General features: G+C 36.7%; 2 protein-coding genes across 3 annotated transcripts in view; one reads left to right on the top strand and one right to left on the bottom strand.

The window, feature by feature from the left end:
• LOC134746501 (monocyte to macrophage differentiation factor) overlaps positions 1–9971 on the top strand; it is a 38144-nt gene extending 28173 nt beyond the window's left edge. Inside the window, exons 4-5 of one of the 2 annotated variants that reach the window (XR_010128238.1) lie at positions 3193–9373; positions 9578–9971. Coding sequence is in view for 1 of the 2 variants with exons in the window: in XM_063680910.1 (XP_063536980.1) it covers positions 3193–3378 (186 nt within the window). In the remaining variant the exon portion in view is untranslated. The other variant, XM_063680910.1, reaches the window with a different exon arrangement.
• Positions 9972–11155: 1184 nt separating this feature from the next.
• LOC134746470 (arginine--tRNA ligase, cytoplasmic) lies at positions 11156–13448 on the bottom strand. The gene has a single exon (XM_063680868.1). It carries the CDS (start codon positions 13347–13349, stop codon positions 11295–11297), a length of 2055 nt encoding a protein of 684 aa, XP_063536938.1. The 5' UTR covers positions 13350–13448; the 3' UTR covers positions 11156–11294.
• Positions 13449–16713: the final 3265 nt, after the last annotated feature.

Consider the following 16713-nt stretch of genomic DNA (forward strand, 5'->3'; position numbering starts at 1 on the left):
ATTTGTAATCTCGCTGTATATTTAAAAATATCTGAACACGCACTCATACCTAGTCGCGTTCAGATAATTGTAAGCACATTAGCCGCTCCGATATGTCTGATGGCGACTGTACTAAAAATAGAAACAACCAAGTTGTATAAATATTTAAATACGTCACGTGCATGTCTGATGCAACGATATGGTGTACAAATAAATCTTGCTCTCACGATTTGGCATCGGTATAAAACGGTGTATGGAATTAAAAGATGGTGTGCATATAACTATCACAGTGCATTTTCAATGCCAAATGTAGAATGTTTTTTTTAGGGTATAAAAAGACTCGAAGTCAAACATGTCAGATGGGAATTTTTACAACGAGTAACGACTCAGATTGAGTTCTGTTCTATAGTTATGCGTGTACGATAGGACGTACACAGTACTGTATCAACATCGCATAAATTTACATAAGAAACTTTTTGAACTTAAATTATAATCTATAACATAACCCCTAACCTAAAGTAATTTGTGAATGCCTAGTGTGGGGCCGCAGGATAATGACAAATGTTAATAAGGTCTTTTTTTAAATAATAGTAGACTGTATGTACATGTACAACAAGGGCATAAAGCGATCCATTATCATCCGAGGCAATTTATTGGTCCAAGCGCAGCGAGGACCATATAGTCGAGGATAAAAATGGACATTTATGCCTGAGTTATACACTGCTTTTCATTTCGAATGTGAGTAAAATAGACATACAAAAATGTCCAATATTTTAGATTATTTTACCGTATTTATTCAAGACTAAAGAAAATTGTACTCGGTTGTGTCGGGGGCGCGGGGCACTCCGGTCGGGAGCGCGCCGGTCAGGGGCGCCCCGGCAGGGCTGGCAGTTTGTATGGCAGATTTTGGACTTTATTGCTAAGTCAATAAGGGTCGTAATAGATGATTTTACTTTATGCTCTAGAACATAATAAGCAACTTTATGTCGTCTACGCACGACTTAAAGTCGAACTTTACGAGCATGAGAAATGATAAAATATTTACAGTATAAATAAAATTGTAGGTACTTACCTACTCTGAGACCTGTCAACGAAAATGCTAGTAAAAAAACTGCTTCAAAGTCAAAATTGATTCAGTACTCAGTAGTTTTAGTCTGGCGAAGAGATTGAAAAATGGACTTGAAACTAGGACTTTTTTAGTAAAGATGTTTGATATCTACCTTTCGCTATCTTTGTTTGTTTACTTATCTTCAACGTATCTTTCGGTTAGTTTCAGTTGGTTTACGTTCCGTTGTTTTTAAAATAAAACACTTGCATATTTATTTTGGGATACAAGCATGTAAACACTAACTTCTACTGATTATCAATCGGCCTTCACATTTTCTGCTTCGCGTGAATGAAAATTAACTACCGAATAAAATACAAGTTCCATTGAACAGTACCAGTCATAGGCATCTGTTATTTTAGAAGTGCCACCGTTGAAGGTGCAAAATACTTGTAGGGTGCCCTATAGGGCAGGTGTTATAATGCCCACAATGTTGTTTCGAAGTACATGCTTCACGTGTACATTGTTATATTGATATTAAGCAACTTGTTTCCGTAGATTATTATTTGTACGAGCAAGTACGAGTAACCTACTAGAGTTAGACCGAGAAAAGTGCAACGATTTTGATATCATACGCAGTGCAAGTGTTATTTAAAATTAAAATAAAATTAAAAATTGTTTATTTCAGACATTGTGTCCATAAAAAATGTTAGTTGTAGTACAAAATTAAAAGGCTATGTTAGTGTTACATGTTAATTATAAATAAAGATAAAAGCACAAAACAACAAATAATAAAAAAAAATAAAAAAAAATGTTCCACTGACAGGGGCAAGTAGTAGATATTTTTATTCACTACCTGGCCCTGCCAATGACAACCTCCACCCAGTACTTGGTTAGCGGGCAGTCCAGGCGCTCCGCTGACACCCTCAGCATACTGTTGCTGCTGCCGCGCACCCGCCTTAGCATCGAGGCAATTCTTTTCCGCCTAATAGCGAAAAAGTCATCCGCCCGCGCCTCGGCAAACATGGCTGATGCACTGCAGTGCTTCGGCAGCCTCAGCAGCATCCTGAGGATGTTGTTGTACTGCACCCTTAAGGTGTTATAGGATCTCTGTGTAAAGCTTACCCACAGGCTGCACGTGTAAAAAGTTTGACAATATGCATTAAAGAGCGTCAACTTTACTTATACGTCATAATTTCATAGAAGTTTGACGTTTAAAATGACACTTGCACAGCGTGTGCTATCAAAATTGTTGCAGACCTGTCTAGGTCTAACTATAATCCTATTTGATTATCCAATGTCCATAAAAAAATTCATGACTAGGTCAGGTATCTGGTATAGGACTTATCTGTTTTTTCTATTCAGAGCCGAACTGACATACTCTCTTCTAACTCACATCGCCTTTGCCGTTATCATGTCACTCATATCATAATACAAGTAGCTGAAATATTCCTTCATTTCAGCCACGCGGCCCTTAGTTAAAGATTATTGTGCTAAAAGCCTTGACTTGTGGAAAATTTTGTAATGGTAATATAATAATTGTATTAATTCGTTGCGTGATAAGTGATCGTCCATCATGACCTATTTGGATTACGATTAGGTTTGATGTAGGTACCGGATTTGACATTAGAATTAGAACGTGATCGGATTAGAGTTGAATGTATAAACCGTCTGAATCAAAAATAAATTAATTTAGGTTGACTTGACAGTCTTTTCTTACATACTTACATGAAAAACATGTATAGTTTAGTTAGGCAAGGTTACTTACAAGCTATTAAGCTGTAGAGTCCGTATAAGCTAAACTGTGCACCGACCATGTATATTTGTGAACCATGTATATATAGGTATATATTTTAGCTAGGCAATCAAGGTTACTTACTACCAGTTAAGCTGTATTTTTATATTTCAGATATTGAAATGACAGTTGGGTTGGCCGATTTACTACCTTATGCTTTTAATACCAATTTTGAAATAAAATTTGAGTGCGGAAGCAAATGGAGCTATCTAACTGTCATTTAAGTATATGAAGAAAAATAACCAATAGTTTATATTATATTCTCTTGCTTCTCTAGCTTTAACGAAAGGAGCTTATAGCTTAAGAGACGTTGAAAATACAATCAACCACAGCCGCCTACTATAAACACTCATATACAATTTTCCCATTCCAGCACCACTTCCCAGCGATGTCGGACCTGAAGCTCGGCGGCATGCTGTACCTCATCGGCGTTTTCTTCTTCAAGTCCGACGGCCGTATCCCGTTCGCCCACGCCATCTGGCACATCTTCGTCGCCCTGGCAGCCACGGTACATTACTTGGCGATACTTCGCCACCTCTTCCCAGAACTTAAACAATGAAGACTGCCCTATTAACCTATTGAATCTCGGAACGGTTCCCTTTAGGCTATTTTTGAACGCCGTGGATTAAAGCGCCAATCGACGAGGTACATCCAACGTCAAAGAGATAGTCCGACCAAGCTAACTCTGCATGGCATTTGCAATGACAAAGGTTAATGTCATTATTAACATCAGTTTTCTATGAATATATTATGTCGGTGCAAAGTGAACGGTTACGGCTAAAGTGGCCAAACATCCTTATTTATGTAGTAACACACCATGTGTTTCGATATATTTTGTTACTTTGGCCGTCACTATCTGTTTGATGGTAACTGTTCAAGGTGGATAACGCATGGTTCGACTTAGCGGTGTTTTTGCCAATCGTGCGATGTATTCGTACGGGTTACTACAAAATTTTATATCACTTGCCTGCTTTAAAGAGTATGAATTATCCGCATTATTGAAGATTTTAGCTGATAGGCAGACCACACACGGTAAAAGGTTGCGCAATTAATTTTGCCATAGGTATTAGTACAAATTTAAAACACATACGAGAGGTGTCTGCCTAAATTATTGAGCCCACCAGCTGACAAGAAATATCCGTGTTGAAAATATTTTGCTCTATCCCAGATCATATAATTAATTAATTTATATTATAACGATAATTATAAAAAAAAAATATTGTATAACTTTGCACGAGCTTTTCAGGTTGTGTACGTAGAAACTTCCATTCAATCTTCATAAATTTATTTGCAATTTATATTGCTCTATTCGCGGACACAATCGGCGTCGCTGATTGGCGTAAAAGGCAAATTATTGTCGGGACAAGCCTCGTTGATTGGCGTATAATGCCGCCATTGAGATCATTGTGCAGCTATCTGCGGCTTTAGAGCACTGACTGTAGCAACTCGTAAATATGTATGCAATTGTGGACCTTACTCCATTGAAATAAGGAAACATGCGTATACATATTTATGACTGTGGATTATCCTCTCTATTAGGTGTAGCTATGCCAATGTTCGCTATGAGTTGTACGCCTTCCTGCCTTCACAATACCTCTTGTACTAAGAGCATTCATTGGTGGTCCTTATGAGTCACACGAACTCGTCTCCAAAAAAGCCGCTCCCATACAATCGTAGTAACGCTCACAATTTAAAAAGACATGATGTAATAAGATGAAACTTGGCATGAGCGTTAAAGTAACATATGTCTAATCTATGTCTGGTACCAGTTTATGTTTAGAAAAATTGTAAACCAGAGAAAATAGAACACAACTTTTGTATGTAAAATATCTACTCGCAATGAGAGCGTAACTTGGATTGTATGGGTGCGGCCTGCGGCTATATAGATTCGTGTGACTTGTTAGGGTTCCGTACCCAAAGGGTAAAAACGGTACCCTATTACTAAGACTCCGCTGTCCGTCTGTCTGTCACCAGGCTGTATCTCATGAGCCGTGATTGTTAGACAGATGATGTATTTCTGTTGCCGCTATAACAACAAATACTAAAAAGTACGGAACCCTCGGTGGGCGAGTTCAACTCGCACTTGTCCGGTTTTTTGTTTTTGTTCACGAATTGTCAGTTAACAATATGTACGATGGTACTCGTCTGTCAGCTCGTTCCTATTATTATTTGACCCCTAAATTCGTAGCAACTATACGTAATTGAAGATCTTAATAATACTAGTCCATATACCGCATCCATATATAAATTAAACTTTCGTTGTTACACAGTACTTTCCAGTTTGATACCTTATTTTGATAAAAAGTATTTTTACAAGCATTATATTTTTAGGCAGTTTTTGTAATTTTGACCGAGAAACGCCAAAAGTCCCCTCAACGATCTCCACCAGGACTAGTCGCCTGCGATCTTTACCAAGGTGCCTAGCCTCCGTAGCCGTCTCTCTCTAACACTCTCGCTTCCATATTAGTGCGAAAGAGACAGTTGCGTTTCGTTCGCTACGGAGCGTAAACGATTGGCACGTTGGCTAGGCACCCTGATCGTCGTTCTTGCCGAGGCCAAACTGGTATGACACTAACACATAGATGTGGTGATACACGTGCAAGTTGCGGAAAATTCCAAAAAGTTTACGAAAATTTCAGAAAAAAAACGAAACCATTTTGGAAATGGCAAATTTCGATTCCCATACAAAAATATGAGAAGTATCCGAAATTTTACCATATGGGAAATTTGCACTTTTGGAAAGATTCCGTCGGCACATCAATGCAGATTGCAGATGTAGGCGGCCGATCGTAATATATCCGCCCGATCGTAAAGTTCCCGAGTAATGTTTTGATGGTATTAGTCACATTAAACCAATATATAGGTAGGTTATTAGATTCGTTAGGTTGCTTCAGATGCCCGAAGGGACGGAACGAGACAATGAATTTAAATGATCTGGCGGACATTCCGATCGGCCGCCGACACAGACCAAATCAGCTGTAGGCGTATGACTCATAGTATTATCACCGTCAACCGACGGCACATTAGGCCAAATAACTAAAAGCGATCGAATCGTCTGTATATTTTGTTAAATATTGTTAAACATGTACTATTGTTGTAGTATTCGTAGAATCTCTGAATCTCGAGACCAATCCCTTTTTATAGATGTATTGGGGTTTTTTAGAAACGTTTATACACCTTATACCTACGATCCAATTTTTCAGTCTTTTTATACCTCATTGTGAATCCCTTAGGTTCCTTATACATGTGTAGGGTAGGTCTAGCTGGATGTCTGTGTATGTATCAAATATGTTAAATATGTACCTAAACCTAATCTTAAGGAGTTCAAATGTTATGTTATTTTAATTATTTTATTGCTTGTATTTTTAAGGATTGCTCAATATTTTAAATGATTATGAGGTGTTTATAGTTCCCAAATGTCTTAACGTTTAAAATAACGACTTGCCTATGGTTTAAAAACTAGGGAGCGTTCGGATATTAGTTTTAATTGTTTTAGAACAGCATATAATAACCCCTTCAGTAAGATTCGCGTGCAAGAGAATACCAAACTCTTTGTTAATAAGATGTTGATAAGAATGGTTGGTCTTCGCGCGAAATGGCATCCTAAAATCAATCAAAACAAGCATGAAAATTTACATAGAACAGTTTTCATATAATTATTTAGTGTATTTGGAATCTGAACGCTTCCAGGGCTGCTACAATCTGGAAAACCGCGATCTGTTATTTGGTGTTGTATTGAAAGATTAACGTATTCCAAAATGTTTTGTGTAATTTCTTCCTAGCTGCGTAAAACTTTTTAATGTTAAATTGGGTAATTATGTACTGAAATTTGGGAATTTTATGCGATAGATTAGAAAAACTACTTTTCCCCTCACTAGCTCGGAAAGCCGTCTTTTATCATTTAAAACAAGCGGGAAAAACGCATTTTATCCACTAGTGGGGAAAGTAATTTGACCTTGGATGGAGCGTGTTTAAGTAGCTTGACAGATAACAAAACGTAAAACGCTCATAATAATGGTTCGTTCGATATTAATTATCATTAAATAAATGGTTTGAGAATCTAATAAAAAATACCATTTAGCTTTATTTAATAATTTTAAGTCATAAACCTTAAAATTCCATAATAAACGTTTGTTTATTAATAATTATGTTAAATATAATTCTGAACGCACAAGTTAAGTCGATGCAATTTCAAAACGCATCATTGACATTTCATACGTCAGAAATGTCAACATTGTCAACAAAAAATTTACTTAAAAACTTCTCACGTAAAAGTACAGAATTTCCAGTTTTTTGTTATAATATCGTAAAAAAATGAGTGATTCCAGTTGATGAAGATGATCTAACGCCTGTGGATGTTGCACTTTCCTCGCTATAGTGAGGGGAAAAGTTTTGTGTTGCACACGGGTGCAAATGTATTTTACTTCTCGTGTGTTAAAACACTCGCGGGTAAAATACAACTTTGCACCCTTGTATAACACAAAACTTTTTCACAGTACGTAGGTATGTTACAGACAGTGTTGGTATGTTGATTAACATAAGTATGCCCTCTAACACAATGGGCTTCTCTACTGAGACAAGTGGAAATCTTTTTCTTCCAAACAATGGATAATATTTAATCTTTGACCTAATAGCTTGTCCATTTATGTTGTGGAGTAGAAGCGAGCATACGCAACTCACAAGTCAGGGGTAGAAAAACTTGCTGCTAAAGAATTTACGTAATAGATACTAGGCAATTTGTGTTTGTATCCCATAAAGCAGGGGTCGGCAACAGGCGGCCCGCGAACCTCTCCTTGCGGCCCGTGAGCCTCCCTGTGGCTATTTTGTATTTAATTTTGACAAACGGCAATACCTGATAAAGTCATAAATATTAGCAAAGTGCGGCCCGCGTCAATTTCATTAACTGCTATGTGGCCCTTGGCTGCTAAAAGGTTGCCGACCCCTGCACTAAAGTACCTAACTATATTAGTTACAAAATAGTTTAATTGCGCAGCATACTACCAAGTAAGGAAATAATGTTTTCGTTTGTTTTTTTTTTATTGTTTTACTATAATTAACGACAGTCACGCGTTTTCCTGTGCAAGTAAAACCTTTTGATTTAGTTAAACAGTAAATAATGCAATTAATAAACAGTCCGTCACTAACATACAATTAAAATAGAGCGATCTCATATTAACATGTGTTCCCTTAACAAACCTAAACACTCAATTACAGCGATGTTTACTCAACTAAATGGAAACATGGGATACGATGAAATCATGTCACATTATATTTCAATACGTACCGTCAACAGGGGTGAGTAGGGACAAAACTTAGTGATTTACCTATTTCTTAAAAAATACCTACACAAATTGTATCATGCAAAACCTACGATTATTTTCAATCGAATAATACAATTGGTGTGGGTATTGTTTAAGAAATTAACAAGTAAATCACATTTTAAGTTTTGTCCCTATTCACCCCAACCATCCCTATTCACCCCGGTTGACGGTACCTATATGTTTTGATGTCATTAATTTACTGGAGTGACGGTTCTTACTTGCTACTGATAATAAATTAAAAAATCGACGCAAAATTTCTAACGATTTAATAGCGGCAATTCATTTCGTTTGAGTTTGCGTAGTGTGGTACGTCACTTTCGTAAGTTTTCTAACACAATGCATTATTGTTAAAGAAATAAATAAAATAAATGAATGAATGCCATAATATTAAGGAAAGATCCCGCTACCTGCAAACATGCGATCGTGGAGAGGTGTAAAACAAAATGTTTCATTTGGCTGAGTGTACATCAAGATATAATGTCAACAGTAATATCTAGTCATATTATTAGCTGCAATAAATCGCAAATGGATTTAAACTGTGATTTACTTGTATGAAATTTATTTTGTAATACAGGCATATTTTTATTTTATTTTCATGTTACTTTACGTTAGAGTAATTGGTAATGTAATGCATGAAAATGGCAATTTTGATAAATCCGGCAGAGTAATTTATACCTAAAGTTAAATTATAAGTTTAGTGCGATCAGCATTAGAAGTGTTAGGAAATATTTACTCGAATGTCTACCAAAGTGCGATAGAGATGTAAATAATACTATAATCATATTGATTTCAATTTACGTACGCTATTGTTTGTTTTGGGCGAAATGTCCCAGAATTCTGTATAACCGACGGCTATAATGTATCTATGCATGGTGTTCCGGACATTTAGTCCTTTTCGATAGTTCTTTAATAGTTCGATGAAATGTAAGGGGGATGCTGTCCCTGCCCGCAGTGCGTAACTAGGGGAGGGCAGATGGGGCAAATGCCCCGGGCGCCATCCAAGGCGGGGGCGCCAAAATGGGCAAAAGGCAGCAGCAGGGAAACTTTTGTCAGTCGTCAGGGGCCGCAAATTTGGTGACTGCCCCGGGCGCCATATCATGGAACGCACACAGGGGCACAACAGGATGATAAAATTAATAAAACTATTGAGAGTTAATGTATTTATTTCTGCCAATGCCTACAGAAAATGTAGGTTATTAGGGTCGTTGGAATTCGAAATTGTTATGGATTGTTGTGTTCACACACTGACTGAATGCAATGTTCTGCACATGTCGACTTTTTAGTTCTTCAGCATCGTTTGCCGTTCGAATACGAACTTTATTTAAAACTATAACAGATACCATGCACGTTTGTTTATCGGGTAATATCGGTATCTCACCAAATTTACTAGTTATATTAAACTTTATTCTTTATAACACATGGTTTCTTTTATAATAGATAGGTACCGAGTGCATTGTTAACATATTGTTAATAATCAGTCGACATGTCTAATAGGTACTAATTGGAATGTTAATGCTATTTATATTTTATATAAGTTTGCTAAATTTAAAAATATATATTGCCGGCTATTCAATCAAGGTTGTAACAGGGTAATTTGGTATTATAATACGAATAACTATTAGAAGCACAAAATTGGATTTAAAAAAAAAGTTGATTATTGTACCACATATTGGTATCGGTTTTACGGAGTCAAATGTCCTAAATTTAGTCGTGAATTTAATTATTAAGTAGCAATTTTTCATTATATTAGAAATTCTTCGTAATTCTGTAGTGGTAGTGGGTAAAATAATATGAATTCCCTAGTTACATCGATCGTGATTCGTGATTAGAACAGTACACTGCACTACAAACAAATTTAAGTCGTATGCCCTATATATAAGGTTGTTATTCCTTCTTGCATTGCAGCTGAAAACTATTCTCAGATCACTAGTTACCTAAACAGAGTGCAAAATATTGTTTAAGAATGTCGGTTTTATATTCTTCCGTTGTAAATAGGGGGCTAATTTAACCTATAGGTATATAGTTCACCTTAGGGTCAGTATTCATAGAACAAGAGGTTTATGATTTGAGGTATTATTGTAACAATCATGATAATATAATAATAGTGGCGTTTAGATCATGACTGTATATTCTTCATAATTAGCTATGAAATATAATTTATTTTAGTTAATGCATCTCACAATGGGAAAACGGACCTTTACACTTGAAATAAAATGTTGTGGTTATTTATTAACACATAATATACACAATAGATTAGATTTAAATAATTAATTGATCATTATTCTTTAGTACCATTGGCAAATCCTTTCTTATTGTACTAGGTTTTTGGCACTTTGTTATGAAGAAAAAAATGTTAAGTCTTCCCAAGATATGTAATGGGATTGTTACCTACGACATTTTATTTATTTGGTTAACCCTGTAGGTAACTCCAGATCAGTTTGGTCTTTTTATTTATAATATTTACTATGTAACATTAATGTATGTATCTAGAATAGCTCTTATTTCACAAAAGTGACAGCAGCGAATCGCGGACATTATTGCTAACTTTTGAAATTAGCTATTGACCCTATCGCCATATAGTGAGTATATGTGTACAACATTTTTTGTGATTGCTGTCGCATGTGAAATAGGGGCTGAAACAAGCCCCATATCTTGCATTCCTTAGCCCTTTCGGGAGAGATACTCTTAAAAAACAGTGAATTTCATGTGAGGTGTTTTTAGATTCAACTATCTAATTATTTCCCAATAATATTCAAATAGTTTTTACAAATATAGCCATTTTAATATGTTAGAAGAAATGGTCTCCTTAATGTGTTTGATGTATGATCTAATTGTTATAGTGTAAGAAGGTGTATATTCCATAGTACGTTGAATATTTCAATATTAGAAATCTCTCCCCGTGATTCCGTATAATTTTCTAACTTAGATGTAGCAAGTTATTCCATGAATGTTACCTTTGATAAAACCCAGGTATAGTTTTGTAGCGGTTTTTTGGGAACTCAATAAAAGTTTACAATGGTTTTAGTGTTTTATTTTTAGTTGAAAATGCGTTGTAAATATGGTACATAAATATGTAATGAAAATATTGTGATATGCCTAAAAATTACTGAAAATTCACTCAATAAATACCTAGTGTAAAGAGCACTAGGCCTCTTTACATTTTAGATACTGTTCTGATACCTAAGAGACTCAAACACTTTTCCATAATTCTGGCAGTGACTTCGCAAAGCATTAGTCTTTCATAAATTATCTTAACAATCTTTCCATCTTTGTCTTTCTCCACACAATAACATTTGTCATAGAATTCGGTGAATGCGGATGAGATCTCATACAAGTATTCACAAAGAGTATGTAAGAATAAGTCATTGGATACTTTGAGGATTACTTCTGGGAATCTAAGAAGCACTTTACCAAGTTTCAACTCGGCCTCATGAGATAATTTGAAACCAGACTTCTCCACCTGAGCCAACAGATCCTCAGTTGAGACCTGGGCAGTGCGGGCTATGGATCTAATGCGGGTGAGAGCATACAATAGATAGACTGCAGTATTACCTTTGTCATCCAACATTTTGTCAAATGAAAATATGTAGTCATTGATCCTATTATGAGATAGGTCAGCATACTTAATGCAGCCATATGCCACTGCCTCTTGTGCCTGCTTCAGTTCCTCAGGGGTCAGTACTTTATCTCGTCCTTTCTCAATGAGCTTATCCAGAGCCCTTTTCAAGCCCTCATCGAGGAGATCAATAAGTTTGATGGTGTCACCTGACCTGGTTTTGAATTTCTTTTTATCCTCTCCCAATACAACACCACTACCTACATGTTCCAATTTTTGGTCTTCCTTTAAAATACCGGCTCGCCGAGCACAATTCTCTATGAGTGCAAAATGACCATACTGGCCCATGTCAGTGACATAAATAAACCTATCTCCTTTTTCCTCCTCTACCCTTTGTTTTATAGTAGCCATGTCGGAGGTATCGTAAGTGAAACCACCATCAGATTTAACAATTGTTAAAGGTATGCCTTCACGGTTTTCACTTCCCCACATGATTAACCTTCCCTCGTCTTCTTCTAAAAGATTTTTCTGCTTTAACTCTTCTATTACAACAAGCATCCTAGATTGGTAGAATGATTCTCCCCGGTCAATAATTGTAACATCTAGGCGGTCATAGATTTTCTGGAACTCACGGCGAGATACTTCACAGATCAACTTCCAGGCAGCAATGTAATCTGGATGGCCAGACTGCAGCTGAACAACACAAGTGTAAGCACGTTTTTTAAAAACTTCATCTTCATCAAACCGCTTCTTAGATTCTTTGTAAAATGCTTGCAAATCAGAAATTGGTGGAGATTCATTTTTAAAATTAGGGAATTTGTCTTGTAGATGAGCAATCAACATACCAAACTGCGTGCCCCAATCTCCGAGGTGGTTAATGCGGAGGACATCATGGTTCAAGAACTCAAGTATCCTGGCAATACTTTCTCCAATAATAGTAGATCTCAGATGGCCCACATGCATTTCCTTAGCAATATTTGGTGACGAGAAATCAATAACGATCCTCTGCCTCTTCACTGGTGGTGGCTTTACTCCATTTCGGAGAATACAAGTCAACACATGCTCCGCAACTTTCTTGTTCAAGTAAATGTTGAGGAAACCAGCCCCAGCTACTTCAATGCGTTCTATAATTGGTGATGTTGGAGTTTTATTCAATATATTGTTAGCTACTTCCCTTGGGTTACTTTTTATATTCTTAGCCTTTAGCAGCTGGGATATTGGCATGGCCGAATTACATTGGTAGTCTCCGAACTTCGGATTATTACCGGACAGGGTAATTACTACTGGTGGGTCTGCCAAATCAGGGTAAGCAGAAGTAATAGCTATTTCGAAAACATTTTTCAGCTCATCTAGTATGCAGATGGTGCCTTCTATTGAGTCGATATCAGTGATTAGAGTGGGCCGCTTCCTAGGCTCTTTTGTGGTCGACTTACCAGCCGCAGAGCTCTCGGCTTTGACAGCGTTCTCCAAAATAGCAAGACGATGCTTGAGCTTCTCATTTTCAGACAGAAGTTTGTCAAGCCCGGGATCTCCTATGTAACTGAGATCACCTTTAGTGAGTTTTTCGATCTCATCCTCTATTTCTTTCATCTCCTTTTCAGCTTTACGAGTTCGCTCCTCAAGCTGTTTTACGGATTGATCTGCCGTGGACATTTTAAATGCACTTTGAATGTAATATCCAGGATTTTTAAATTAAAATTGTAAGCATCAATATTCGCAACCCTTGCTACGCTATTTATAGGTTATTTTATTAGCCGCACGTTGACGTTTATAACATGACAGCTAACTTATTTGCTTTCTTGTTTTGCAAACGGATTAATCATTAGATAGAAAGGGAAAGGAATACATTATGCGACCAGCTGACCACGCAAATGAACGTGTAGCGGACAGCTGACAGAAGTGACTCGTTTAGAAATTGATAAAAAAATGTATGGCCCCAAAACGGTTGTTCTTATATATAGTTGGTCAAGCAAATCTTGTCAGTAGAAAAAGGCGGCAAATTTAAAAATGTAGGCGCGAAGCAAATCGTCCCATAGAAAATTTGAATTTCGCGCCTTTTTTACTGACAAGATTTGCTTGACCAACTGTAGTTTGTCAAAGGACTGTCTCATTTAAAACATAGACAGAGAGAATCATATTATCTTTGTCTTACACTAGTACTAGCACCCAAAAGAAAAGGATGAGTATAGTTTTTTCATGTTTTTTTGTTTAAAAATGTAGACGCGAAGGGTTACCGTCCCATAGAAAATTTGAATTTCGCGCCTTTTTCTACTGACAAGATTTGCTTGACCAACTATAGTAAAGGTGAGTGAGGTGAGGCCTCATACGCACGAGCGCGTTGAATAAGAGCTTGAACCCGTCCGCACGCTAAATTCGATTTAGCGACCAACGTTTAAAGTCGAAAATCTAACAACGCCTGATAAAAAGCGTGCGAATAAATACACATGTATAGTTTGTCAAAGGACTGTCTCATTTCAACATAGACAGAGATAATCATACTACCTTTGTCTTACGCTAGTACTAGCACCCATAAGAAAAGAATGAGTATAGTTTTTTTTTTCGTGCGTTGAAAAAGCGCTCGTGTGTATGAGGCCTTAGGGTACTATTTATTCCACCTGTCCAATTTCTTTGTCCATTCTAAGGTCTCGTTGTAATCTGTAAGCGACTATACAGGCTTACCGCTAATAAATTTAAGAAACCTTTTTATGTAAAATAAATGCAAACATTGTAGAAAAAGACGTGCCTACCTTATTGGCAGAAATGTTACACAATTTCAAAGCCCAGAAAATTATCACATCTTTAAAAAATATTGTAACTATAGCAACCAAGGTCAAACAAACAGCGGCAAAATAATGTTTCAAAAGTGGCAAGTGTGAATAATGATAAAAAAAAAAGGGCGGGAAACTTCGGGCGCGGCGGACGCGGTTTTTGTAATTAAACTTTTGAGATTGTATTTCAAAAGGGTTGGAGTCTGTATTTAGTGTATATATTTGTAGATTTAGTTTTAGTTTTTAATATTATTTAGTAGTTAGGTGTATATATTGATCGGTAAGTGCTAGTTATATGTAAATTTTTATGGGGGATGGTCAGCCCCCTGACCCTGGGGGAACGATTCCCTCAGGGTCAAAAACATCAATGGATATTCTCATTTCTGCGATAGAATCTTCGATGGATACTGATGCGTCAGTATCAAATTCTGCGGACGTAACTTTAAAAAGAAAAATTCTTTCACGAATGTGTACCAACTGTAATAAAAGAAAACGCAAATCTGGGTTAAGCAAGAATAAAAATACCGATTGTGTTTGCGTTGCTGAAGCAAAATTAAAAGAGAATTCCATTCAACCACAGCTAACAGAAAAACCAAATCCCATTGTAAACTCGAATTATGAAAATACAATTACTCATAATATCTCGACCCCACCTACTTATGTGCCCGTTGGTCGTGACCGCTACCAACAGTCTGACATTGCACCTTTTGTTGTACATGTTCAAAGAGAAGCCAGCAGTGATGGCACAACTCTCCATCCCATAACGTTTGGTCGTTTTATGCGACAAAATAACATCCAAGGTGTTGTGAACGGCAGTCTAAAGAGAATAGGCAGAAATAGAGTCAGCATTGCATTTGCTACATTCACTGATGCTAACAATTTTTTAAGTAATGACAGCTTAGGAAAAAACAAATACAATGCTTTCATCCCAACATTCAATGTCACACGCATGGGAGTGATTAAAGGTGTACCACTTGACTTGACTGATGATGAAGTACAGACTTCTATTAACTTGCCAATTGGCTGTGGGCCAATTATAAAAATAAGAAGAATTAAAAGGAAAATTGTTGTCAATAACACTAATCAATTTGTGAATACTGGTACTGTTATACTAACTTTTGATGGGCAAGTATTACCAACCCGGGTGTACATGTGCTACATGGCCTTGCCAGTAGAACTATATATATATCCAACGGTTCAGTGTTTCCTATGTTGCCGTTATGGACATGTAAAAAATCAGTGCCGCTCAACGCCAAGGTGTTTCAAGTGTGGACAAGGTCACTCTGGTGAATCTTGTGATGTAGAGGAGGATGACTATCAGTGTTGCTTGTGTAAAGGTTCACATCAAGCCACTAGCAAAAAATGTTTAGAATTTAACCGACAAAGAGCTATTAAAGAAACTATGAGCAAAAGTTGCATCTCTTACATGGAAGCTTCCAAAATTCACCCGCCTGTGTCTAGGGTCTCATATGCGGAGGCCTTGCTTGCAACACCATTGTCATCTTCCTCACAAACACAGCATGATTCACAAAGTAATCAGGATATAATACCAGTGTTGAAAAACCAATCTTATAAAAAAACTGTTTTCCTTAAACCTAGGGCTCCTGTAAAGTTAGGCAAAGGGTATGATAGGAATGCTCATTCAGAAATAGTAAGACAACCAGTTATTCATAGGGAAAAACCTGTTTTTAATAGTAACCAAGAAGAAACACCTAGTATTGATGCTATAGTAAAAGCTCTTATGAATTTAATGTCCCAATCTAACGCAGTATCACCGTCCAACGTTGCAGCAGTTATTAATGCTTTATACCAACTAAATAACAACAATAATGGATCAGAGAGCCTTAGTGGTTCAGTGGAACGTTCGCAGTCTAATCAATAGAAAACAAGATTTAATACATATTATTAATAAACATGATCCCTTTTTAATCTGTCTTCAAGAGACATGGTTGAGAAGGGATTCAGTGTTTAAAATACCAGGATATGTCTGTCTGAGAGAAGACAGACCTGATGGGTATGGTGGAGTGGCCATACTTGTCAAAAACTCATTAACATATGATTTTATCACTCTACCTGTACATAGTGACGAATTATCTGTTATAGCAGTGGTTGTAAATAGTATTTGTTTTGTATCATTATATTATAATAAACCTAATAATAATATTTTTAAAGAAATTGAACGACTTTTTAAGGTCCTGCCTAAACCATTTGTATGCTTAGGGGATTTTAATGCTCACCATGAGTTCTGG

The sequence above is a fragment of the Cydia strobilella genome, chromosome 13 (genome assembly GCF_947568885.1).
Source record: "Cydia strobilella chromosome 13, ilCydStro3.1, whole genome shotgun sequence".
NCBI lineage: Eukaryota > Metazoa > Arthropoda > Insecta > Lepidoptera > Tortricidae > Cydia > Cydia strobilella.

Coding starts and splice junctions, on each gene's coding strand:
- LOC134746470 (XM_063680868.1), bottom strand. CDS start 13,349: ATGTCCACGGCAGATCAATCCGTAAAACAGCTTGAGGAGCGAACTCGT.